The sequence below is a fragment of the Calidris pugnax genome, unplaced genomic scaffold (assembly GCF_001431845.1).
Source record: "Calidris pugnax isolate Ruff unplaced genomic scaffold, ASM143184v1 scaffold25, whole genome shotgun sequence".
NCBI lineage: Eukaryota > Metazoa > Chordata > Aves > Charadriiformes > Scolopacidae > Calidris > Calidris pugnax.
This window is the reverse complement of record NW_015090805.1, coordinates 8,830,175-8,857,306: the sequence shown is the minus strand read 5'-3', so window position 1 is coordinate 8,857,306 and position 27,132 is coordinate 8,830,175. Positions and strand designations below refer to the sequence as shown.

General features: G+C 45.6%; 1 protein-coding gene across 1 annotated transcript in view; it reads right to left on the bottom strand.

Moving 5' to 3' along the window:
* Nucleotides 1-26,878, bottom strand: part of TIAM1 (T-cell lymphoma invasion and metastasis 1) — a 123,753-nt gene extending 96,875 nt beyond the window's left edge. Inside the window, exon 1 of the mRNA XM_014938172.1 lies at nucleotides 26,751-26,878. Coding sequence (XP_014793658.1) covers nucleotides 26,751-26,775 — 25 coding nt within the window. The 5' untranslated portion in view covers nucleotides 26,776-26,878. The remainder of the gene's footprint in view (nucleotides 1-26,750) is intronic.
* Nucleotides 26,879-27,132: the final 254 nt, after the last annotated feature.

The window sequence follows — 27,132 nt, the reverse complement described above, 5'->3', positions numbered from 1 at the left end:
GTGGAAAAAAAAATGACAAACTTTTTGTGTGTTCTTTCTATGACATATAAAATGTCATAGAAACCTTTCATTTATGAGAAAAAAATGAATTTTAAGCAACCACGGCTTATACTACCTGTCAAAGAGAACAGCTGCTCCTGAAACGGGAGCCTGACAACAATAACCACCCAGAAAAGGCGGGGGGGACAATCCACAGGTCCGCGAGCACTGGCCAGCAGAGCTGGAATTGCAAAACCTCTTTGCAATCGCCTCACGAACACGCAACCTTCGCGTCTGTCACAGTTAGGAGAACAATGCTGGGTGATCACTCCAGATGAAGAGGAGGGGAAAGAAAAATAAACCCACGTTCTCTTTGTGGAGAACTCATAAAGGACAGATGTGGGAAGCCTTGTTCTTCCAGCTGTAGCACCACACCTATGAGAATTTCTAAGGGAAAGACGAAAGGTCAAAAGGAGAGGGAGGGAGGAAGGTCTGTCAGGAGACCTAAAACCTTCATAGAGCTGACAGTCAACCACCCCCAAATCACAGCTAAAGAAAACAAAACCAGAAACGTGGCACTGACAAAGCACCGTGGGGCCTTGGTAATAAATTAATGGAAAAGAAGAGCAGGTAGCCCAAGGGAAAGCCCCCTCTTCAGGGTTTCTATATTTATACAAGGGGATATGAATAATTGACACAGTTAAGGGTTGGTTTATTTTTTAATCATTTTTACAAGTATCTGAACGTGTTTTAAGTCTTTCTCCTTCCCTTCCCTTTTATTTTTAATGGTGGGAAAATCCCCCTTTCTTCCCTAGGGGACATCTGCAAGGTTTTACACGTTTACAGAAAAGGGCAAAGCAGGGAAAGGATTCTAATTTCAGATCATCAGACATAAGCAAATGTATGGGAAGCCACAAGGGCAACTCCCTGGAGCCTGTGGGGCAGACGAACAGCAGCTTGCGCGCTGCGTCCTGGGAAGTGGAGGAGGTTTTGTAATGCTCTCCAGGGAGCTGCAGCCAGCGCTGAGCCAGGAGGGAGTTGCAGGGAAGAAGGAGCCCACTTGGCCTCCATGGAGGACAAGAATGAGAAAGGTAGCTACAAGGACCTTGAGTGTGTATTTAGGTGTTACTTAAGAAAAAGAATGCCCAAAATGCAGCTGAAGTAAAAACAAGGTGCGGTTTGTTTATTTACCTTAAGGTTATACATTACTGTTATTACACTTTGCTTGAAAAGGGCTTTCTGCTTGTGCCAAACGAGCAGCAGAACTGCTGATACACAGTGAGGACGAGACAAGTCAAATGCATTTTAAAACCCCTTTATTTAGAAGTAACAAGAAAATGTTCGGGCCAGGAGACAGATCCTAAAAGGACCCATCAGAGCACCCACTGCGCAGCCCAGGAGGGGCAGCTGGAGGAGGGAGAAGCAGAAGGGGACACAGCAGACCATGCACACACAGAACCACCCAGCACTACGGTCTCCAGCAACAAAAATTGAAATCCTTGGCTTGAGTGACCAGGGAGCCACTGCAGGCAGGATGTGAAGGATTAAAATGTTGTGGAAAAAAATTAAGGCCCATAATTGAGGGAGGGGGAATTGGAGAGGAAGCGTTGAGGATATATCCTCATTTAAGCAGAGGTAAGTAATCTGATTTTCAAGCAATGCCAAAGACCTCACACAGATCATTAAGATGGTGCCTGAGATACGAAGACAAGTATCTAATTTTAGATACCCCAACTTAAGTACCGGGGAGGGATTCCAGAGGTCTATGGAAAAACAGGTGGCAAATTAAACTTGGGTAAATGCACGATCAGAGTAGCATTCACATTTTGGCCACCCTCTCTCTGACAGAGAATGACGTACCTCACTGAGGTATAAAAGCGTTATAAGGTATGCTACATAATTAGTAAAAAAGATGTAAAAGTAAGAAAAACTTCCGCTATGAGGCCACAAGGGAAGCATAATAAGGAAAAGTACTGAAGCAGAGGATGTCCTTTTAAGTTTATAGCATGCCTTGTGGAAGTTTTGATACCAGTGTCTCTGTGAGCTCCTACTTTTAAATCAGTACCTTGCAAGGCTCAGTCTTTACTGACATTATTTGCCAGGGCCACTGGACTGGGCTAGGATGGAGAGGCCAGTAGCTGCAGCACTGAAGAGCAGGGCTCAACTCCTGCCTGGCAGCTTGCCTCCTGTGCCACTTTGGGCAAGCTGGGGAGACTCCCCATAGCTCCTCTCCTCTCTGCCAAGCATGAATATAGATCAGCCAGTGCAGAAAGACCCAAGATGGCCATAACCCCAATTTAAAGAGGGCACTGGGTGAGTCCAAGGAGGAAAGCCACAATTATCTGGCAGAATGCATGCAATTAAACATCCCGCACTTCCCGAAAATAAGAGAGCTTGGCATGTCAGCGACACTATGGCCGGGCTACTCTAGCAGGACAGGGTCAGGTGGAGAGGTTAGTGGGACAGGACAAGGCAGAGATGCTTGAGGCAGGAGTTCATCCAGGCCAAAAAATAGGAGTACCAGCCTCAGCCTGCATTGAGCCCTCCCGTCGGGGCTGCTGGAGAGGATGGGAGAAAGGAGCCCCAGGTGAAGAGGCAGCCCTGCTTCACAAAACCCAACACTGAGAATTATAACTACTGTTTTATTCAGAGCCTGGGAGGAGAGGCAAGAGAGCATACGACCAAATGGCTGCTGTTTTCACCTCGTGTGTTGATACCAACCGCAACAGAGCAGGTTTCTCAGCCTGGCATTACCATAGCATAAACCCTTGCCATTTCTCCAGCACGCAGGAGAAAAAAGAAAACATTCATGCAAAACTTGGCTGGTCTGTACCAGCTTGCCACTGTCAAAGTTAAATTAAGCACTCAGATTTTTATCTTGCACGTCCTGACAGAACCTGATCACTCAAATGCCGTCGCAAAGATGTATCCGCACCTCAGTTAAGTTTATCTGGGTTTACCGGTTTTAGTCACAACTCGTACATCACATCTCCTGACACAGCCCCTGCTGACAGCTCTTCCCCTGCGGGAGGAACACACAACACCAAAGGCCGCACACTGGGTGTTGTTTCTTTAATTAAGAGGGTGCAAACCCCATGAGGGATGGGAAGACACCCTCGGGGCTCAGGGGGTGAACTCCCACCCCAAGGAAGGCACAGGCAGGGAGCAGAGAGCCCTGCTGTGGAGTGGGGAAATGGACTGATCAGCAAATATTTTTCAGAGGAAAAGCCAAAACTATCATAAGTCAGGATAAGGTAGCTCCACAATGGAAAGCTGGAACCCACCAGCTCTGAGTGTGGCCTCAAAATAAAATGGATGCTATGCCTTCATTTTCAGTAAAGACACGAGGCAGCGAGGCACGTGAATCACCACATCTGAGGTGCCTGACCTATCTCGAGGAGCAAAATTCAAAGAGTTTAAAATGTGCCAGTCAGCAGGAGTTTTAAATCAGCATCCCAAAACTATGAGAGGAGCGGTGCAAGCAACCACGGGGATATAGAGCAGAATATTTATATTAAAACCTGCAGATCAGGATCCTGTCTGGGACTGGAGAACAAGTGATCCTAGCAAGGACATACCCATCTGTCTGGCCTCAACGGCACACAAGGCTAGAGAGCACATCTGGGAGATGGAACAGGGAACAACATGGGAAGAAATGAGAAAGTGAATAAAATGCAATATGGATTGTGGCACGCTACTCTGATCTCCTTCTCCAACAAGATGACCCATTTCCCAGGGGAGGAAAGAGCAGAAGATATCTTTCCAGGAAACTACTAGTTAAGCTGAAGATGACGAAAACTGGCACAGGAATTATGATATGCATAAGAAACTTTGCAAAGAGGTTGTGCTGAAAGGAGAATTATCTGGCTCAGGGGACAAGGTATTTTAATGCTTTCAGCGATGACGCACAAAGAAAAAAATGTACCAGTGACTTGTGCTGATGACACAAAGCTAGAAAAAGTCACAATACAGAAGAGACCTTTTGTATTGATCCCAGAGGACTGTAAGCCCCTGATGTGATAAAAGGGACAAAAAAGCAAATGTAATCAAAAGACGCACCAAACAAGACTTGCCCAGCAGAAACAGGAGTGAACGCTGCCACAGAAGACATTGACCTCATCTGGAACAACACACGCAATCCTCGTCATCCATGGCAAAGGTTAATACAGGCCAGACTACCTTCAAGAAAAGCAAGGCAGACACAATGAAGCATAGAGCTTCTCTCTGAGAGGCGAAAACAACAGAACTGTCTCATGTGGCAAAACGAGAGGCTGCAGAAGGACATGATTTATGTTCACGGGCAGAAAAGGGTAGGTTAAAAAAATCATAAATTCAAACAGTTGTATTCCTACTAATTTCATCCTGACAAAACAAGCAAGGCAAGGTTAAAATAGACCGTGCCTTCCTCCCACTCCCTCTCCCCTTCGCAAACAGCCTTGAGACAGACAGCGGTGCTCGGCTTGAGACAGACAGACAGACCGGTGCTCGGCTCGAGAAGGGGGACCTGCCTAAAAGCAGGCAGCCCCCAGCGTGGGCATGGGATCTCCCAGGACAAGAGAGATGCACAGCAGGCAGGTCCCTGCCATCCCAGTGTGACTGGTGCTGGCCCAGGCAGCTGCAGGCCAGAGTGATCTCTCTCTCAGACACGTTTCAATGGACAAGGATTAAAGACTATACAAGTTTTGCACAATAATTTCTCCTGGACAGATTAAGTTTTGCCTCTGGAATAACAAATCTGTAGTCAAATGGGACACAAGAGTGCAGGAGAGAGGCAGCGTTGTGCACTAGCAACCCCAGTGGATCCAGCTGCCTTGCTCAGGAGATGATTACTGCCCTGGGTTGCATGAACTGACCAACCTTGGTGGGATCTTTGGACTGCAGTCGCATCAAGGGAGGGGGCTCATCCTTTCAAAAGATGCCAAACTCAAGACCTTTCTGAGCAATATGAAAAAGCCCAATACGTTGATGAAGCTGGACTAGTTCTCCATAGTTTGGCAGGCACAGGAGTTGGTTCAAGTTCTCCGCTGGCTTTGCAAATTATGGTCAATAAATGTAAAATGTTGCTGCTGGCACACATAAGCTACCTGTAATTAGAGCAAAGACAGCACTGCCAGATGAGCAGCTGTGGGTCTTGTACCTTTATGCTCCTGACATCCTACAGAGCAGGCTGCCAAAACCAGCTTCAGTTTTCCTCTTCTTTTGAACACAATTCAAAAAGTATCACCAGAGAAGGAGCAAGAAGAGGTGTTCCAAATCCTAGGTGGGAATTTTCCAGCACCAAGCTCTCACTTTCTCTTAGTGCCTCAATATTTAAATATTATGAAAAGTATAAGCAACTAACTACAAGACAAACTGAGGACAACTGTTCCAGGAGCATCCAATAATGCAGTAACTGAAGAAAGCCTCCTGTGAAGGTGGTTCCCAGAGAAGAAGTGGCAAGTGGAGATGCTAGGCTCACCAAGGATTTGAAGGATTGATATCCTCTTGGGTATAGGATGGAAAGGAGCATGAAGGTGTGTGAACGTGTGCACGAGTGAGGGCAGTGAAGCCACTCTTTCTCTATTTTATTAATATAGCTAGAAAATTAAGTCTTCAGTTTAAAACACTGAGTGAGTTTAAGTCAAATCTGTGGTTGTAGCGATCGCTCAGAGCCTCGGATCCCACCACGCGTCTACCTAATCCTGCTTGGGAGCTCCAACGACACCGTATCGCTTGACTGTGGCCCTCCACAGCTTATAACGGGCTCCAGAGTTTCCTAGCTGTCCCAAACTCACAAACCACATTTCAGTGAAGAAACCATTCACCAGAAAAAAAAAAAAAAAAAAAAAAAAAATTAATTGCATACCTAGTTGTACCCAGCCTTTATGGCGCACTTAAGGTTAAATTAAATAATTAAAATATACCTCCAAGAGAAATATAAAGACTCTATGTGTTTTAATTAAACTTCTGAATTTCAAGGTTTTTAAAATAATAACATATGTTTTGATTTCCTTGCGTTGGCAAACTAGAATGCTAAAACCATTAAACAAAAAAAAAAAAAAAAAAAAAAGAAAAATTGATTGCCTAGCCTGAAGTGAAACATTACTGGAAAGTCACCCAGTAGAGCTATTTATTAAGAGAGAGAGTGCTACAGATGCTGCCTGGCTGAAGCACTACCAGAGCGTTGGTGGAAAACTGCTTACTGTCAGCTCTGGTTCAATACCTTTTTTATAAAAGAAGGTCACTAATAAAATGTTCTGCCTCAATATTTATAAGAAGAATATTTTTCTTACCTGTAACAGTTACTGCGGGGTATAGTCACATAAATGAAACATTATACAGTGCTAAAATATTATAACACGCTTAAGTGGGATTTTTTAAAGAATTCGAAAGTATGCAATAGAAACGCAAACATCTCATGAAACAATAGCTGTACCTCTTTAAAAATGCCAGGTTGGTGAAATATCAGCCACACCATCAAACGAAGACACAGTAAATCTACACAGCACTTGATATTTTCAGCAGTAGTAAGTGTCATTCCATCATTTCAGTGCTTCATGTTGGTATGTAGCCCAAAATAGTCCTAAAAGAAAATAACCAGTTTCCTCTTTAAATTTAAAGAGTGGTAGATGATTTTAGTAGCTGAGAAAGCTACTGATATTTTCTGTGGCATCATTCCCAGCCCAAATGAAAATAAAAATTGCAGTATATGTACACATGGCGTATTTGCAGGCACACTGACCATATTCACCTATGCCTGTGTTACAAGTGAATTATTCAGCCCACCTGAGCTCACAACAGTTCCTGAATTCATGTGAACGGCATTTGTCTGACAAAGGGAGCAATCTCCAAACTGCAGGAAAGACCACACTTTCCCAATAATTTCCCAGTACTGTTTTTGCCCGTATTGCACACAGCCCCCACTGTGTTACTGGATAAAATGACCTTTAGTCAAATGGGTGTTAAAAATAATACCAGGGAGCCTGAATTTCAGTCCTCTTGAAAGCCATGGTGCCTCTCGTGCCAAAGCCACCAGGAGAGGTGATTCCCCCATGCCTTCTGCTCCACCAGCGACAGCCTCACTGTATCTCCATACTGATTCTACAGACCTAGGGCAGAAGGAGTAACTTGCAGAAGTGGATATACCACAAAGACAAAGAAGAGACTACTTCCATTTTAAAAGGGAATTTTGAAGGGAAATCCCTTTAACGAGGAGCCAAAAGCGAAGGACACCTTTACAACTGAGCTAAACAGGCTCTTTGGTTCTGCAGTGCTTGCACCAGCCTTTGCACCTCTTCTTGAGAGACAATATTCTTTGTGCTGGTTCAGAGGTTTTTATTGTTAAGTTTTCAGATAGCTAGTACAGAATCTGCCCTACAGATGCTTTGGTAACCTCTGGACATTTTGCCATCAGAGTCAGTCTTCCCATCTCAAAAGATCACCTTGCCACTCAGCACTGATGGGCTGCATGTCCCTTCAAGTCACCTACGATGGAAATTAAATATCTTAAATGCAATTCCTTCCTCCTCTTATTTACTTGGGTTTTTTTCCCCCTTTTCAGCACTGACATACCTAAATGAAAAGAGGAAGAGGGGGAATAAAAGCCAATATTTTGCACTTTATCATTTACAGTTTTCAACCAGCTCAGATCCTACAAAATCTTCACCAGAAAGTTATCTCCTGTACGTTAAATGAGGAAAGACAGCTCTGTGCAGTGCAGGAATCTAAGCACGCTCTCAAGATGCGGGCCAGACCCACGTTACAAATATTTGCCAGCACAGCTGTGTCAGTCACAAATGTGATGGAGCGTGACCTCTGATTATGCCTGCAGAGGCCACTGCAATACAGTTAGGGGAGCAAAACTGTGACATGGCTTATAGTAACACCTTTTTTTTTTTTTTCCTCTCCTCAAAATAAAACAAGCTTAGAATAAGCTGTGGCAGCAGAAGCACTGTGTTGCTGGCGAAGGCTTTGTACTGCTGCGAGGAGGCTACGTTGGTGCTTCTGCCCCTTGCCCTGCGCGATGCCGTGCCTTTCTTCATTCCTCTGCGGCTCTCAGCTTGCTCAGAAGGGAAAGTCTCTCTTTTCTGCCTTGATCCCTGTTGCCCAAAACCCAGGCTGCTCCAGGCAGCCCCCGGTTGTTGCAAAAGGCAGCGAAGCACACACACACACACAATCTCCTTTTTGCGATGCTGCGGCCGATATCGCTTCCCGGCCGCGAGGCTGCCAGCTTCTGGCTGCGCCGAGGGTGGGCAGAAACCTCAGGTCTGCCAGGGGAAGGAAAAAAGGATTTTCCTCCACGGCGCTGACACCATCCTTTTCTTCAAAAAGGAAGCTTATGCATATCGGCCTCACTCAGAACAAGTCACCACACGAGCGACCCGCCCCGCAGAAAGCTTAAACGCCTCGTGTTGGGCCCGGCCCAAGAAAGCCGGAGTGAAATCAATGGAAAATTAATTCAATGGGCTTTGGATCAGGCCCCCAAAGAAGTCATGAGGTTTGAAAAGTCACACACAAAACCAAAAAAGCTTAACCCGGCTTCTGCCATTTCTGAATTGCAATAAGGAGATTTTTCTTCGTGTCCCGCGTGGACTTTCACACCGAAGAGGAAAAGCCAAAAGGGAGCAAAGAATGAGAAAAAAAGAGAATCCCAGAAAAACAAGATGTTATTTCTCTGGCCCCTCTAAAAACCAATTCCTCAGAGGTCATTTGAAAGACCCTTTTCTTCAGACCCCAGTCCCCCCACCAGCCAGGCTGTGCCTCAGCCTCTAAAGCCAGCTCCACTCACCCAGCTCTTAGGGACTGTCCCACCAGGGTTTGGCCAGGGGCAAGGCTCTTTCTCCTCCCCTTCTCCTTGCTCTGGCCCAGGAGACCCCATGGCCCCAGTGAGGAGGAGGAGGCTGAGGAAGCAAAGGCAGTGGCAGGCAGCGCTGCCGCCCTCCCCAGCTGCCGACATCGCCCCAGGTAGCACTCCCAGGGCAGCACATCTCGCCTTCCCATTTGCAAAATAAAAAAGTGTGCTTCAAAGGAAACTCAGAGTAAGCATTTTGACAACACCCTTGTTAACATCTTATATATTTATTATTTTTTTTAAATACCTGAAATTCCCACAGCAGCTACATTCAGGCAGGGTACCCAAAAAGCAACCAAATGCTCTTGCTCCTCTACAAGAAGTGTTAGAATCATAGAATCGTCTAGATTGGAAGGGACCTTAAAGATCATCTAGTCCAACCATCAACCTAACTCTGACAAAAAAATAAATAAGAAATAGGAAATAAAAATTACTAAACCATATTCCTAAGGACCATGTCTACCCGTCTTTTGAACACCTCCAGGGTTGGTGCCTCAACCACTTCCCTGGGCAGTGTTCACTGCTTTAAACTTTCGAGAGTCAAACAAAGACAGCACAGGCTGGAGAAAAATCATCTCTCCTTTCAGCCCATCTCACAGGCTGTAGCCTCCCCTGTATCGTCCTTCTGGTGACATCTGTAAGGTTACAATTATCTACCAATATTTCTGTAACCTTATACAGTGTAGCAAACATGAAGTTCATTAACTGTGACATTTTTTGCGGGATTTCTGTTGGTTCGTTTGTTCCGGTGGCTTATATTTATAAAATACAGAGAAACCGGACGGGCTTCCTTTGTTCACAGTGTTTCAGACAGATTCACCAACTTCCAGGGTTCATTTCAGCTTTAATTATTAGATTAATAATTATGTACACAGGCAGTAAATCTCTTTTAAAGGTAATAAAAACATTTGAAGAGCAACTTAATGTTAAAAACAAGAGTGACGCTCCTCCAAGCATCACCCGAAATCCCACTGCACCAATTAATATGTGGGATAGCGTTTCGTCTGACCACTTATCAGCACAGCAGGTCACAAGGGAGAAGTAATTTAAACCAGCCGTGTCTGCAATGGTCTTAAAATGAAACAAATAAACTATGGAGCACCTCCCCTATGAAGACAGGCTGAGAGAGCTGGAGTTATTCAGCCTGGAGAAGAGAAGGCTCCAGGGAGACCTCATAGCAGCCTACCAATATCTGAAGGGAGCCTACGGGAGAGCCGGAGAGGGACTCTTTGTCAGCAAGTGTAGTGACAGGACAAGGGGTAATGGCTTTAAATTGGAAGAGGGGAGATTTAGATTAGATATCAGGAAGAAATTCTTTACTGTGAGGGGGGGGAGGCACTGGAACAGGTTGCCTGGGGAAGTTGGAGATGCCCCATCCCTAGAAGTGTTTAAGGCCAGGCTGGATGGGGCTTTGAGCAACCAGCTCTAGTGCAGGTGTCCCTCCAACAGGGGGTTGGAATTAGATGATCTTTAAGGTCCCTTCCAACTCTAACCATTCTATGATTCTATAAAACTACAGCAGCAATGGCTGGAAATGTGGTTTGGGGCCTGTTCCTACTACCCCCATTCACCATGGGCTCTGCTTTACCTTGAAAAGTCTTACTGATTTCACTGGATAGAGGAGCAGAGGGGAAAAAGGTGGGTTTTGGTGGAGACCTCATTCCCTGGGATAGGGTGATGGGGCAGGGAAAGGGCCCTGGGAAATGCCAGCCTGGCAATTAATTTAGAGGTCAACAGCAATCACTGTGGTGAGAGTGGGGTGCAGGCCCCCAAGATGGGGACAGGGACAGGCACCTGCTCATGAGTACCAGCGCTGGTCATGGGTACCAGCCCTCTTCATGGGTACCAACATGGTCATGGTTGTGTGCCTCAGGCAGAGGAAAAGAGGCAAACTGCCCCCACCTCCCCCCACCCCTGACCATCTCACCCCTCCATCTTAAATCAGAGGGCACGCAGCAGCCCCCGCGGGAGAGGGCTGCGAACAAAAGGAGCCAGACATGAGGTTTGGCGTGTCTTATCTACGCCCAGCTGTGGGAAAGGAGGGAGGCACTCGATTATCACTTCTCATACAGGTTTTAACATGCCTGAACATATTCTCTGCCTAAAAAAAAAAAAAAAAAAAAAAAAGAAAAGAAACACACACAACAAAACAAACCATGAAAAGGCATGTATAATCACTTTTGCAGGGCACCTTTCCGCTCCAGCTTGCAGAGTCTGCCCCGCCATGTACTTTTCCCAGCGCAACGTGACTTGCGAAACATTTTACACAATGGGCAGCTCGAACTTTTCAAGGGAAACAACTTCCCCCGGCCTCACCAGCAAATTACCCTTTGCTGATGGCTCCTGAACCAATGAGGAAAAGTGCCCTGGTGCAATCTGAACAGAGAGGTGAAATTTAAAAAAATAAACGTTTGTTTACAGAGGAGAAGCGGGAAGATCTGGCCAAACACACATCCAAGTGCACCCCAGGCTGCTGCTTTGGGCTCCTGGTCAAACAACTCTTGTGGTGCCCAAAGGAAGCACGCACCCAACACGCTGCCACCATTTTTTTTAACATCTACAAAAATGCCAAAAAACCCCTACCTGGATGGCCCTAGCCAATACTGCAACACGGAGGTGCGTAAGATGGCAGGTAACACATCTTCACAAGAGCAACTTAGTTGTTGGCAGGCAGAAAGCAATGCCAACTCTCTGCCGAGTAATACAAGTGCATTTCTCGGAGCCATTCATAAAAAAAAAAAAAAAAAGCTGGTGCTTAATCTGAGGCACAAATCAGTGAGAAAAATCCAGAGCATGAGGAAAGGCAGCTAATGAGATCTGGAATATGGGAATGGGAGGGGAAAGGAAAGGGATTGCAATTAATCTTCCTAACAAGCAAAAGAGGCTGGGAAAACTCTGGGAAGGTTTTGTGTAGGGATTTATACGCACTCGCAGGAGCTCAGCAAGTTAATAACCTGGTCTTCACACAACGCCGCATGCAAATACGCAAATTGAAGGCACAGGACAACTTCGTAAGTTTATGCTCAATAGTTCCATTTTGATCTTCCTCCTTAAAACCTGACTTCCAACCATATTTTGAAAAGGAAATGAGTCCCATACTTGTCTTAACAAGTGGGCAACATCTGCTCCGGCGTTTTTGGTTTTACTGTACTGTTTGGGGTTTGGGTTTTGTTTTTTAAAGCCCAACCTAACAGGCTTAAGGGAAAAAAAAGGCCCGTAAACCAGCTTTGGGAACAATAGAGAAAAAGACTTCATTCATTCACTCCTTTGTTTTCAGAAAACTTACCCTGACATTTCTCTGTCAATACATTATGAAAAATGCAGAAAATGCAAACATAGGCAGGATGGTGCTTCAAAGGGACAAGGTACAGCCCTGCTTTGGCTCCCAGTTTCTTCTGACCCAGCCTATATTCCGGGACACGTCTGTATCATCAAGAGACCTTTTTACTGGAAGTTTTAACAAGCAGGGAAAACACAGCAGCATCTCGCTTGCCAAGTGTAATTTGTTTATGCAAGTTTTCCAGAATCCATGTTCGTTTCCCCCACGGAAATCTAATGTCCACTTGCAAGGAAGGTATTTAAATGCTATAATAGGAGATCTGAGCAAAGCTCAGCACTGCTGTCACGTAAGTTGGCTCCCACTACACCCAAGAGATTTTTTTACACGAACACTCACGTGACTTAACGTGAAGTCAAGTATTGTCCCACAGTGCTACACCAAGGTCATTATTTCAGATATCACCCTGACAAGTAACTTCATTAAAAGAAACAAAATTAAAAAATTATGCAGAATTCCAGACAGAATTAGCCTATAATTCAAGTGAGCAGCTTGAAGCGCGGATCAATGCGAAGCAAGATTGCTAGCGAGCCTATCGGCAATGAAGCCATCCCCGGGCTAGCATTTTTTCCAGGGAACTTTCAGATGAAGATTAATGGAGACATAAGGACAGCTCTCAGTTTAACCTGTCAGCCACTGACTTCAGACTAAATTGAATTATGAATTGTTGATCCCATAAGAACGCTGCTTAGACGTTTTCTTGCAGCGTGCATGGCTCTAAGATGCTATCCATCAAAATGAAACAGAAAAGAATTTTTTGTCAGCTGTGTGTGATTTTTTCCTATTAGTTCATTAATGGAGTTTGAGAGAAATATTCAGAAGAGTGCCACATGGTGTGAACAGAGAAACGTCCTACTGTATATATTTTCTAACTTAACGTGTCTTTAAGGCAAGCATTAAGCGAAGAACAGTGAATGTAGTCCTTAGTACTAACATACAATAAAATAAAAAAAAAAAAGTAGTTAGTTTTGCTGATTTATTTCCTGTGCCAAGAGTAAGACGTTGGTAAATTTCTACTAAAAGGATATCATTCACAAAGAGCATTCTTGCACTAGCTGGAGGTACGCAAGTGACAATTTGCAACACTAAAGCCAACCTAGCCCATGACACAGGGGTGATATCCCAAGTCTGTATGCTCAAACACTTCAGCAGCTTCTCCAATGGGTTTTGAGCTGTGGTCACTGCAGCAGCCCAGGGAACGCGCAGGAGAAGACCGGGAGAGCACGTCCACAGCTGCTAGGCAGGACGCTGCCCACTGACAACTTCTAAGGGATTCACGCCTCTAACAACTTTAAGGAGGTACTAACCAAAAGATGTTGAAAGTCACTGCACAAAAGTACAGGCTGTGTGCACTGCAATGGGTTTGCATTTGCATACAGAGAAGAATAAATCAGGATAGATCACATTTGGTATCATGACAGCTAACCATAAATTTTAATTTAGCTGACATGATACCAAACATGATATCCTGGACTAGATTGACCACAAAGTTATGATTGATGTCACACAAACTAACTTGATGCTTAAATACATTAATTCGTTGCTATTTAGACCAGCCTTAAGTAAAACCTCTGAATTCTACCAGTATTTTCAAATCCATTTTGATGAAGAAATGTTGACGCAACAGCCATCCAGCTTTTCGACGGAGATTACAGTGCTTTCATGAAAGAAGCCAGTAAGCATTTCTACATGCCAAGTTGGTAAACAGAATTAGATTTAGAATTAGAAGAGTAATAATTCCACTTTTAATCAGGGAAAATGGCAGAAATAATTAAAAACTAATAATCGTTATGGAAACCCAGCTGAAATATTTGTTGATTTTAGATTAAAATGGTCTTGCATTGGACTAATGGAGAGTTGTATTTAGAATATTTTCAACGCTTTCTTACTAAAAAAAGCACTTTAGTGCATTTTTAATTAAAAGAATAACCTACAGAACTTGGAAGAAAAAGCTAGTACAGCTTTATGGATTACTCTGCTGCAAAGAAAAACACTGTAGTGTTAGCTCCACCAAGAACATTTGAAAGAACTCGATCACATTATGCAAATTCAAAATACTACGAATATAAAATTTTACAAGTAAAACATTTAGATAATGGAGTATTTGCTCTTTTCTCCTCACTCTTACATGTTGTGATTTCATCGCATTGTCTTGATCTATTCACCTATTAGCCCGGGATCACAAATATCAGCAGGAGGGCTGGTTAGGGTGGGGTGGCTAAAACCATCCCCATGGGTGTACCCAAGCGCACTGCTCTGATGTTCAGCTGGGTGTACAGGCTGAGCCGCACAGCTTAATGCCGTATTTCACCATCGCTGCTGCAGGGACGGTAACTTCCAATAGGGGATCGGTACGGACAGCTGCGGGCAGTCAGTGACTCAGTGCCCAGTTTAATTTGCTATTACAGAAGACAACACCCTCAGCTACTTTTTCTCTTCGACATTTTCAGGACCGAGCGCTCCACGCACGGCTGAGGCCCCAGCCAGATCCTGTGGCCCCATGGCTACGCCATTGCACACCCCAAACTCTTATCAGCTAGTGGGAGTTTTAGAGGCATGAAGAAACCTAAATTCTAGTCCCCATACGACTTTTTTGGCAACAAAACAACAAAAAAAAGTCAACTTTACTGTCATTTTGTAGAGACAACGGTGCAGTGACATCAACTTACAGCAGCTGAATCCCCTTTGCACAGGAAAATCAACTCCACTGGTTTTCTTGATACCAATGGCACTGAACGAATCACGGAATTGTCAGAGTTGGAAGGGACCTCTAGAGATCATGTGGTCCAACTCCTCTGCTAAAGCAGGATTGCCCAGAGCACATCGCTCAGGAATGCATCCAGGCGGGTCTTGAAAATCTCCAGAGAAGGGGACTCCACGACCTCCCTGGGCAGCCTGTTCCAGGGCTCCGTCACCCTCACCATAAAGAAGTTTTTTCTCATATTTGAATGGAACTTCCTATGTTCCAGCTTGAGCCCGTTGCCCCTTGTCCTATCACTGGAAATCACTGAAAAGAGTCCGGCTCCAACATCCTTCAACTCAACCTTTAGATACTTATAAACATAAATAAGGTCTCAGTCTTCGACGGCAACTTCACTGTGAGCAGGGAAACTCTCACCTGGGGGGCCTATGGACCTCCAGGCATTTCCAGAGGGATGCAGCTCTCTGAGCATCCGCATGCTTTCAGGAGTTGGCTGCCCAACCCCAGTGGCACAGTCCAATGTGCATACACATCCCTGATAACAGCCCAAAGAAAATGGCTATCTTCACCCATCAGCAACAAGCTGGAGACGTACGTGGTCATTTAGTAAAAAAAAAACCCCTCAATTTCAATATGAAAACATGATAAAATTGTGTGCCTGGGCTGGGTTATTTCACACTCTAAGGGATCAGGCTCTTCACATACATTTATGTTTAATCTTTTGAGCACTATTACAATGTCATAATGAAAATAAAATAACGGCTTTCAAGTGTAGCTATTGAGATAATCACATTCAGCCAGAAACAATCAGAAAGCCCAAGTCTTCGAATTCATGATTGCCCGTGAAACAGCTAATGCTAACAGATAGCATTTCAGATCGCATTCTGTACTGCTGAATAAATTCAACAACATTATACAATGCTGTCCCACTGGGTAGACCTATTTTCTGTCATTAGCCTGATGAAATAACCTGCAGTACTTACATCGGGTATGTTCCTGTTCCTGTTGTCTTCTTTACACTTAGCACCATTGCTTATTTTCAAGTATTCAACAAGATTTTAGGAGAACAGGTAGATCAGATGCATGGGGGATGTTTTTCAAAGACGGGCATGTGCCTTTAGGGCTGAGGCCCCCTTCTTTTTCTAAATTTTTAAATTCTAGAGGATTATGTTCAGTTGCAAGCCGAGAATTTTGGCGTGCAACATCAAGGCTTTCTGACAGGTTTATTAGTTTATTCAGTTGTGAAGCTTAAGTGAAGGCTGTATCTTATAGTGAAGGTACTAGATTAGGGCTCCACTCTTGAACTTAATTCCATGGAGTCACGGGCAAGCATCTTAAATCTCCCTGCATCTCAAATCTCCTTTTACAGATGGCGAAATTACTTTCCTATATCACTGAAATAAAGTCAAAATAAATCCATTTATATAGGCGAGGTGCTCAAGCGGTAACGTGGTGGTGACAAATACCTAGATAGGCAGAAGGGACTGTGCTCAATACCACATAATTTCATCAAAGTATCAAAAAACACAATGTCACTTGGCTTCACATAAAAGGCCTCTCTAAAATGAAGCAAAACGAATCATATGCAGCTCCTTAAGAGACGACCAGAATTAGTCTGATATACAGACCCATAGGACCCACTCAATTACTTTGAAATAATATGGCAATAAATTGTAGGTCAGGCATGGCAGAATACGAATCCCTGGCCTCCGGCATTCCTCTATAAGGTTCTAAAAAGAGAAGTCAGAAGAAGATAATCCTCTTATTGCTCTATCAGTTTTACTAGTAGAGACTCTAAATGTGAAATTCAGTCCCGCTTTAGCAATAAAAAGTTATTTTCATTTGCCAGCATCCCAAACTTGCCTCTCAAGAGCTCCAGGAGTGCCCACAGCATCGTAGGATGGAGGCAGTGGTGGGGTGGGTTCAGCCTTGAGCACCTGCCAACTCAACCCAGCCAACCCTCCCAGCTTTTGAAAGCCCTTCTAGTGGGGAGCTGAGAAAGCGGGCAGGTGGGGAGGCTGGACATGGCTCTGCACAAATGTCTTTATTTCTGAGACCTCCAGAGAATTTTGCCAAAGAACTCACAGCAGCAAGTTTTGGTATCTTCTGGTGCAAAAAGGGTAACAGAAAGCAAGAGCCATCATGAAGGCATGAAGTTGCTGTCTCTGCCTTCTGTACCAAATTCTGAGTAACGCTGAGACATGACTAACACCTTTTTACAGATTGCAGCGAAGCAAGAAATTTTTTTTTGCCATTTAGAGAATGAATCAGTAGCTCCGAGAGGAATAAAACCTTCTAAAAGCTTTTATCTTCCCATGTTCGAAAATACTTTTTTTTTTTTTAAAGAGAATTTGATAAAAGAATAACTTTAAATACCTGCTGAAAATGCTTTAATCCTTAATTCCTTCTCATCAGTATTACATGCTGCCAAAACCTGTCTGTTGGATTTGTTTTACTTCCCTCTCTGAATAATCTAGGACCAAAGCATGTTACAGAAAAGTCAGTGGAAGCAACAGGTGGGCAGAGGTTTCGAAAATCTGATGCTGCTCCCTTAAGTGACTCATTTTGGGGTTCAATGAGCACAAAGTGCATTAAACTTTAAAGGGATTCCTGTACAGAAATAGCTCTCAGCAGCTGGCTGGTCTCGGTAAGTTTAAAGTGAGATATACACTCTGATGAGCAGGTTCAAGATAGCCAGTTTTTTAAGAGCAATCTGCAGCTTGCCTGTAATCTTGTCTAAATTACAGGCAAGGTAAGGATGGCCAGCTGTGCTTCTCCTAAACCCACTGTGTGGAGGAAAATCCCAGTCAGACGGGGGGTATCCAGCCATCTCAGGCAACACGGGCTGGGAAACCATCTCAAAAATAGGATGATGAAGCTGCAGGCTTGTGATAAGCACAGCAAAGCAGGAGCAGGCTCGGGTGGCAAGCAGGATCCAGTCACAGGAAACCCAGGAGCTCAGACTAAGACCCCATCCCAGTGCAAGGGTCCACATATTTACAGGGGCTGGCAGGCAGGTCTACATCCTGGAAGCAAGGTCAGCTGAACCCAAAACTGACCCCAAAGGCAATTCTTCACACTACTTGCTCCTCTTGTGGATGACAGCTCTAGGCTAAAACAACTTTGGGTAAAATGCACTGGAAACATGCAAAATATATTCAGTAAATATCAGAAAAACTTTGCAGATGTTCTTTAATTCACAAAATCTGTGTGTGAGGAGCCATATTCCTTTATAGAGGCACTGAGTAACCATTCCTGAACTATGGGCGAGTCACCGGTGGCAGAACAACCCATCTCCTACTCCAACCCATGCTCCACTCCCTGCCAGAGGCAGCCTCCTTTCACCTCTTCAGAAAATAAACACTGAAACCAACTCAAAAGTAAAGCATTTGGTGGAGGAAAGGAATCCTGCAAAGCCCTGAATGCAGACCAGGAACCTGAAGGAACTTGTGTAGCCTCACTCACTACATTTAAGTCAGTGTTGGGTGCTTGTCTCACAAGCACATGGCTCTACCTCCCCAAAAAACACTACAGCTGAAAAGTGACCCCTCAGCCCTTGAGCTAACAACAGCCTCCACTGGCACCCCCAGAAGGAACAGTGGTCTCTGAGGAATAAGATGCCATTCCTGGATGTCAGCTTCACAGCTCTTTGCTGCTCAACATCAACCACGCACTACTGTCTTCAGCCTTTTATTATCGTGCCATCTCTATAGCTCTGCACATTTTAGTAGGGAGGATGTTATTTTTACTCTTAATAGATTTATTTGCTATTTTGCCTGCCTGACCACTCACTGTCTGGGAGCTGTGGTTTTACTGGGCTCCTTCAATTAACCTTCAAAGACTTCAACCTTTTTTTCCCGCCTTGCACATTTGCACTCGGGGCCAAACAAACATTTGTTAGAGAGCTTCACTGTTTACTTTCACAAGACACATTTCTCTGATGTTCTGTGTTGCTGAATTATGCAAAAATAGCATACTCCACTGACATACTTCCTATACATTTGCAAGTTGTTATATCTGTGTTTTATACACACAGGGGGCATGTACTCAGGAAACGTTTTTCTTCTGAGACACCATCCACCCCAATCACCTCCTGAGAGCTGATCATGGACCCTGCTGCATTTATCCTGCCCTTGCATCTGAAAGCTCCAGTGTGGACTGAAACTGGACCCCCAGCTGCTTTACAGTTAGACGAGGATATGTGATCCTTGGTCCAGGAGCTCACACAAAGCTCTAGCTGTTTTCCCTATCGTTTCAATGCCACTTAACTTGGTGCTGGTGGGAGAAGCTATACCATGCCCCCTGTGCAACGAGGAAGTCCCAGCTCCCATTTCACATGGCACCTAATATTTTAGGGGAACCAGCCCACACCATTTGACAACAGAGACCAGGTTTTCAGCAGGCGTAAAGAGGTTCAGCCTCCTGTTTCCCAGGAGGACTAACCAACACACCCCCGGTGAGACTCCAGCTCCTGCAGCATTGGCCAATACATCCGATTCAGGGAGATCAACCCCTGTTTCTGCCTCTCCTCCAGACCCATCCCATCCTAAATCCTTGCCCTTCCCCACAGTCTGTTCACTGCCAGCTTCTCCCTGCTCCCTTACCAAACACCTTCCCATAGAAAAGGAGATCCCATACCTGAATGAGGCTGCAGGTAGACCTGCCCCCCAAAGCCTCTATTTCCAAATAATCCTGCCCCCTTCTCCCAAAGACACAGCTCCAGCACCCCCAGCCCTGCGGATGTCTTCACTCTCAAAGCCACGCTCCCAAAAAAAAAGCCTCAATTTCTTTTTTTTTTTTTTTTTTGCTTGCCCAGAAACATAAATCAAAAGCTGACTGTGGTAGGTACCGCAGTTTTCTCATGCTCCCAGACAGCCGTGTTCTGCTTATTCCCCGCATTACTTAATGCTGTTTCGAAATACAGACTCCAGCTGTTTGAGTACCCAGGCGGATGTGCAACTTTGCCCTCCTCTGGCCTCAACCCCCTGCTGCAAAAAGGCTGGAGGCCACGTTTCAGCAGAGAGGCACCAGCTCTCCCCTGGCCACAGGGAGCCCATGCTGCCATCCGCTCCAGCAAAGAACGACAAGAGCCTCCCAGGGACACCACCAACGGGTCCAAAGTCTTCATGGAGTTCTGGATATTTATATGGGTTTACCAAGTCCAGGTGGCCCAAAACAACTGACTGCATCTACTTCCTCCTCAAAAACCTTCGGTTCCTTTTAATTTCCCTTTGGAAAAAAAAACACCAAAAACCAACCCAACATAAATTCCAAACTTGAAGATATGTTCAGGTAACCATGTCAAGCATAAAGACCTGTTTTAAACAGTAAACAGAAGCTGAAATGTCATGCATTCATTCATATGCCTCCAGGAATGACAGCTTGAAGGAACATATCAAATAGTATGACTTTCCAAATTTTAAAAGAACAGGCTGGTAAATTACAGTGATTTATCATTCCACAACAAAGTACACACACAAAAAACTGTTTCCCAGAAGAAGATTACCAAGAAATCATCCAGATGTTACTAAAGCATTAAGATTAATTTGCTTTAAAAAAAAAAAGTAAAAGCAGCAAAGAAATTACTCCCACTGGCTTTTTTGTCATAAGTTTTATCCAGCAACTTCTAACTGAATTGACTTCTGTATTCTCCCTTGAGTCTTACACCAAAACTATGTGCATTTCTGGTGCCTGCTGCTTATGCTTGCATCTCTTACACCAGCACCTTGTCAACTCCACTTTAGGATGCCATAAAAGTGAACAAAAATGCAACTTTTCTCCAGCTTAAGGGAGGCAGGGGGAAGTAAAAAACAGCATTTTCATTGTAGTGTGTTGAGGGGCGAAAAAAAAGGCTCCTTTGTTGCAATTTAAAAAAGCACATTAGTCATTTTCAACCAAAACAACCTTTGGTCCATGAATTACACATCAGTTACAGTGAAAGTCATCAGATACTTGGCAAAGGTTTTCAGTAACCACTTTAATTCACTGCATAAACCTGCAGCGATCACTTAATAATCCCTCCCACTGCCCAGGAAAGCTGGGAGTAGCTAATGCTTCCAGTCCCACAGCGCTTGGTCGGCAGGTTTCCTCCAGCAACCTATGGGCCATGGCGTCCCTCTGGCTGCAGCGGGGCATCTCACGTGGGTTCCTCTCACCAGGTGAGGTGGGAAGCCACTGGCAACAGGAGGCGAGCAGCCTCTCTGCAGCTGAGGAGCAGCGGCGGACAACCTCAGTTTTGGGTCTTCAAGGCCAGGCTGGATGGGGCTTTGAGCAACCTGCTCTAGTGGGAGGTGTCCCTGCCCACAGCAGGAGGGTTGGAACTAAGTGACCTTTAGGGTCCCTTCCAACTCTAACCATTCTATGATTGCTTCCAGGTTTTGCCAGCATTCACGCAAAATCCAGGCACGGGCGAGGACGTGTCTGATCTCTTTGGAGACAAGACTTTGGCGTCGAGACGCAGCTTTCCCATGGCTGGGATAACCCAAAAATCGTCTTCTCAGACGCTTGCTGCAGGCACAGAGCTGGCGAGCAGCAGTCATACGGCTGCATTTTTTCAAACTCAGTTTGGTAACTCATGTTCACTAATTTCAGGTTGGGAAGTTTATACCACATGGTTAACGTCCTTCGACACACTGGATTTGGAGGGTTTGGCAATATTTAGTGTAATACCGTGCAGGCTGTTAAAATCACTTTAGCTCCTTCTGGCTAGGCGCATCAGTTGGCGTGCAAGAATGTGCCTATCAAGCAGTGCTGGTCAAGTCAATTTTTGTTTCACAGTAACCATTAAATACTCCTTCTCCTGTACACCCCAGACCTCCATCAAAATCCCTCCTGTTCCGACCAGGGTTTTGGCCCCTTTACTGCTCAGGCACAGGGAGGCGGCGGCTGCACCCAGCCCTGGCCTTGCCCAACAGGGAGCCTTTGTCTCCATTTCAATGTCTAAGGGCCTGGAGCACACTCTGAATATACCTTCCCCACCCAGGTTAATGCAAATGAATAACAAGGCAATTTTCAGCTGGGAGGCAGACAGCAGAAGGCTTATTTGTTTTCCCTCCGACTTGGGGATTAGAGAGACCTGCAGGACCACAGAGGGCTGTTTGCTCACCTGGGAAAGTCACGACAGCAGGTCTTCAGAGTTTGCTCCAGCAGTTTCTGAAAGGAGCTGTGAAGCCTCCTCTCCCCAAAAGCCCAGCCACTGCTAGGGTATTTTCAGCAGCCACCTGGCATATAGGATAAGACACTGGCACAAGCGGCTCCCTGCATCCTCTAAAAACGGTGGAGGCAGGGATTAATGCAAAATCTACACGCTTTCCTTTTTTCCCCTCCCACCTCTGCTGTTTTATAGGCTTCCAAGCACCACTTCCCAGCTTCCAACAAAGTGCTACAGACAAGGTCTGGCAACTTCCCTGACTCATCCATCTGCAGCTCTGACTCGCTGGTGTCCCACAATGCCTGCTTCAGAGAGGTCACCCCCAGCACCCACGACAACCACCCCGATAGCTCAAACCATATGGGAAAGAGACATTTCCCTACACATGCAGAGGAAGCTTTGGCTCCACGGAGCAAGAGGGCAGTGCAGCAGAACCACCCACCTCTGCCAAGCAGCTTCCCTGCTCCCCCAGCCCCTGCCTGTCCTGCCAGCAGCTGCACAGCCCCCTGTGGCCGTCCCCATAAGCTAAAATGGATCTGGGAAACGACACTAGCACTGTGAGTATTGTAGAGACGGGAAAAAAATAATATTGTTTCATAAAGACAACGCTCTTCAAGTACTGTTTCCATGCTTATTATCCAATATAAAATCATAGAATCGTCTAGGTTGGAAGAGACCCTTGGGATCATCGAGTCCAACCATCTACCCTACTCTACAAAGTCCTCCCCTACACCATGTCCCTTAGCACTGCATCTAAATGGCCCTTAAACACAGCCAGGGATGGTGACTCCACCCCCTCCCTGGGCAGCCTGTTCCAATGCCCTATCACTCTTTCGGTGAAAAATTCTTTCCTAATGTTCAATCCCCTCAACAAGTGAGGCGTTTTCTTCCACTAGTCATATGAAACCGAGCCCACCAGTTCCAAATTGTTTGGAAGGGGAAATAGAGATGCAGAGCAACTTTCAAGAGAAAAACACATTTCTGCCTCTTCAGAAACAAACCTAACTGTTCCCACCACCATGGCTACCACCACCATTTCTATCCCCCTACCTCTGCAGAAGAGCAGACCTACCACAACTTTCACACATTCCTGCATCCACAAGTATTCCATATGCTTGATCTTCTGACAGACCCAAACCTCTCCTGAAATGTCCCCTTGCAAACACTCATGCGATTACAGCGGCATGTGCGTATGCAAGGTGATTTGTGGTCAGGCCCGAGTCACCTTACAGAGGTGCTGCTCGTTAGCCATCGCTCAGGTGCACCTATGGCAAAGCACGGTAATGCAATTTATCTTGTACCACTCTTGGTGAAGTTGCACCACGGCACATCTGCTATGCTCCTCACAACATGCACACGGTTTCTGCAGCCCAGCTAATGCTTGGCAATTTGTTAAACTCCATTAACATCTCTGTGAGTCTGAGCTCTTAATTACCCCATAATCTAGACCAGCCCTAAACAACACTAGAAGATGCAAGAGTTAACCACTGCTTGTCTCCCATGAGCTAACCTCCAACCTACCACCCCAGACGTCACTGCTGGGAAGACCACCGAAGGCAGTGATGGAGAGCAGGAACTGCTGTGGGTGTCAGCAGCTCCAGCCAGGCTGCATTTCAGCTCAGGCAAGGGCTCGGTGCAGAGAGCCTTCATGGGACCGCAGCTACACGGGACCCCTCCGCCTGCAGGCCCCCCCCAGATGCATACACCGCCTATTGAGCACCCCATCACTGGGCTGGCCGTCGTTTCTTTGCTGTGCTTTACGAGGGCTTTTTAAGCTACCTGAGAACATCACATTCCAAGTCTTATTGAAAGCGTAATTGGAAGTCTCAAAAAGCAATTACATTAAAAGCATTCTGCAGTGAATCAACTAACTACCCGCCTGCCCGTGAGCCTCTCGCACCAGCCGCGGCGCTGGCCAAGGGGCTGGAATTTCCAGGATCCACGCACGGAGGGAGGCTTCACCCATGGGAACCACGCAAGGGTTTCCCCCTGGAAGGAAGAGGGGCTCGTTAGTTACCACAAACTCTCCTTCCTCCTCGAGTCCTTTGACGCCGCCCCACTGAGAAAGCAAACAGGCAGCAGAAAGCAAGCCTGCTGAGCCAGGGAAAAAGGATGTTCCTGTTTGTTTACAATTCAATCAAAATTTGAGATGTCGTAACCAATAAAGATAAAAACTACATTCTGGTTCTAGAAACCCCTAAATCTTAGGTGACCTATGCCTTGCAAGGCACAATAAGAATATAAATATTTACATGATAACTTCCCATTTTATCCCCCTGCTTCTGCACTGTTTGTAGCACAGCTGGGCTAATCCCATTTCCACTACGCTGTATTCTGACCTCCTTAAACAACCCCATGCTAGGATGTTAAAACACTCTAATCTATAAATAATGTATTCCTCTCATCCAGCAATGGATTACTGGGCCATAAAACTCACTGGAACACACCACACAGTCACAAGTTTAACAAAATAATACTGAGAAAGACATGGTAGTAGAGAGTTGTCCTGTTTCTTGCCAAATTCTTTTAAAGATCTGACGCCACCATTGCTTTTGCATTGCATTTTTCTTTTTTAACATATTGTTTATGAGCTGGTATTTTAATTCTGGTGACCTCTTTTTTCCCCTCCACCACAGACCCTTTATTTTTTTGCACTATTAATCCTCACAGCATGGCAAAAGACCAGCACTGGCTAACTAATCAGAGCCAAAGTGCTGGGGGAGCGACAAAGGGCTCGCTGGTGCCACACGCCAAGGAGCCTCAACACACACGGCGAGGCCATGCTTTACACCCAAGCCAATCTGTTGCCCCAAGCAGGGACCTCCCATTTCTACCCCCACATCTCTCCTGCCCCCAGCTTCTGGCAGGAGGATGCCCAGGCATTCAGTGGACCCGTGCTCGGCCAGTCCAGTTCACTGATCCCGCAGGAAACAATCTGTATTTTCCTCGGGGTTCATTTTCAGGTAGCCATTACCTGCGACTCAAGCCATAATGTGTAACTTCATTTAAAGATAAATGAGTCTGCTCCGAAGGCCAGTGTCTAATAGGCTTGTTCCCACTGCTGCAATGGTGCAAAAATCAATGCTGCTTCTATGCCCCGGATGCCAGCAGGAGCCCTATCACTGATTTCCCGGAGCCAAAGCATAAAGCTCAAGGAAACACTTAAATGCTGCAAGTTCACAGTCTGGCAGGTTTTTTCCAACAGGCATTCTGGAAAAATAAAGTGTTTCTGCCTCCAAACAAGTTGGAACCCACTTAAAAACAGAGGTGCAGCCTTTTAAAGAGCAAGTTCCCCTAGGAAGTGTAAGCAGGCACACCACACTTTGGCACTCGATTCCTTAGCTCCATTTGCCATGATTAACACAGCAATTTTCCACATACTTTTTGTAACGTACAGATCATTTTTAACTCCAAAAGGATTGGGGAAAAACAAGCAACCCACCAGCACCCACAAAACCTGCTTTCTTCGTTCCACTGCACTAATCACATGTGCGAATTTAAATCACTCCTGCAATATGAAAATATGTCAGAGGAATTAAGAGCCTTCTTCTTACAATGGGTTTCTGGTATATTAAACAAAACGATTAAAGCACTAACATTTCCAACAGCTACAGCTGTTTTGACTTAATTCCCCCAAAAAGGTGCGCCTTATACTTTGCCTCTGCTCAGGAGGATTACTCATGGCTGATGGGTTGCAGGGCAGCTCTGAATCAGGTCTGAGCCCTGCCGGTGGGAAAGCAAGCCCATGGGCCTCAGGAAGCAGAATTCACGTCTGACACTCCTACAGCAGGCCTGAAGACAGCAGGTCGGGATGGTGAGCTGGGAGAGGATGGCCACCAGGCCCCTCGAAGGCAGCCAGCTTGCTGCGGGGAAGAGGAGGGCCGGGAGACTACGGTGCCCGCTCGGTTATTAGCCCTAATGCTTAGTCACAGTAATTGCAGGGCCAGAGCTCTGTACTCACATTTCCTGTCACCAACCCAAGAATTAGGCAATTTAGATTTAAAGATAGTAACCGGTATATAAAATAACTCGGTAAGCGATCACAGAAGTAACTAGGAGAAAAATGAGCAACTTGATAGGGAAACGCTTCCTGCAGCCCCTGCTCCTGCAGCGTTATCAGATCCTGGGCGAGCGTGAAACCCCACCAAGCCCAGGCTCCCACCCTTACCCAAAAGCACGGCAGCATCGCCCTTCACAGCGTTCCAGCTTTCCCCACCTCGCAGAAACACTTCTAACAGAGCCCAATTCAAGTTGAAACCTTTCACGGGGCTCATTTTCAACAATTAAAGAGCATGGCAACCTGTAATTACCGAAAATAAAGCCAGACAGCTGGAGAAGGGAAGCATCTTTAATAAGTAACACGATACTACATTTTCTCTCTTAGGGAATTTAGCTATTAAGCCCCCAGCTCCCATTCAATCAGTTTGAGCTCTCAGTGTCTGCAATGAACCCAGTGTGCTTCTGCTACCTGCGAGCAGCACAAACTCTGGAAAAGGAAACAGCAGTGGACAGCCTGATTAAACGCAACTTAGAGAAAGCAACATCTCCATCCACGCTGGGGAAAGACAGAATTTAGGAGAGAAAAAGCCTTACAGAGGGTCCTGGAGAAACGGCGCCTAAGAACACCACGATGACACTACACCCCACAAAGACATTTTCCCGGCTTTAGCTGAGCTTCAGCTGCTCTCATTACCACCCCCCCCAAGCACACACAATGCGAGCAAAAGTTAGTATTGTTGGTGAAGTAGCTTACCGCTCATCATCAACAGCACAAACATCTTTGCCTGTTGTATTTCCCAAGCCCCGGCTGCCTGTAACAGAAAGGAGGAAGCGCCAGCGTTTCATTCCCCTTCTGCTTCAGAGTGGGTGTAACTCGTTAAGTCTCTTGCTGAAATGAGATGGGTCAATTGGGTGTGTTTGAAGGTTTGGGTTTTTGCCATTGCTCCCTCCCCTCCTTCCTTCCCTCCCTCCCTCTCCTGATTAATTCCTCCCGTCGCAGGCTTCAGACGAGCTGCCACTCAGCCCCGCTGGCTCCTGAAATCTGAATTCCTAAGGACACCCCTTCGGGGTGACTTTACCTCACCAGCCTGGCCAGTTGTGAGAGAAGCTAAGAATTAAACTACCCCGTCACCCCA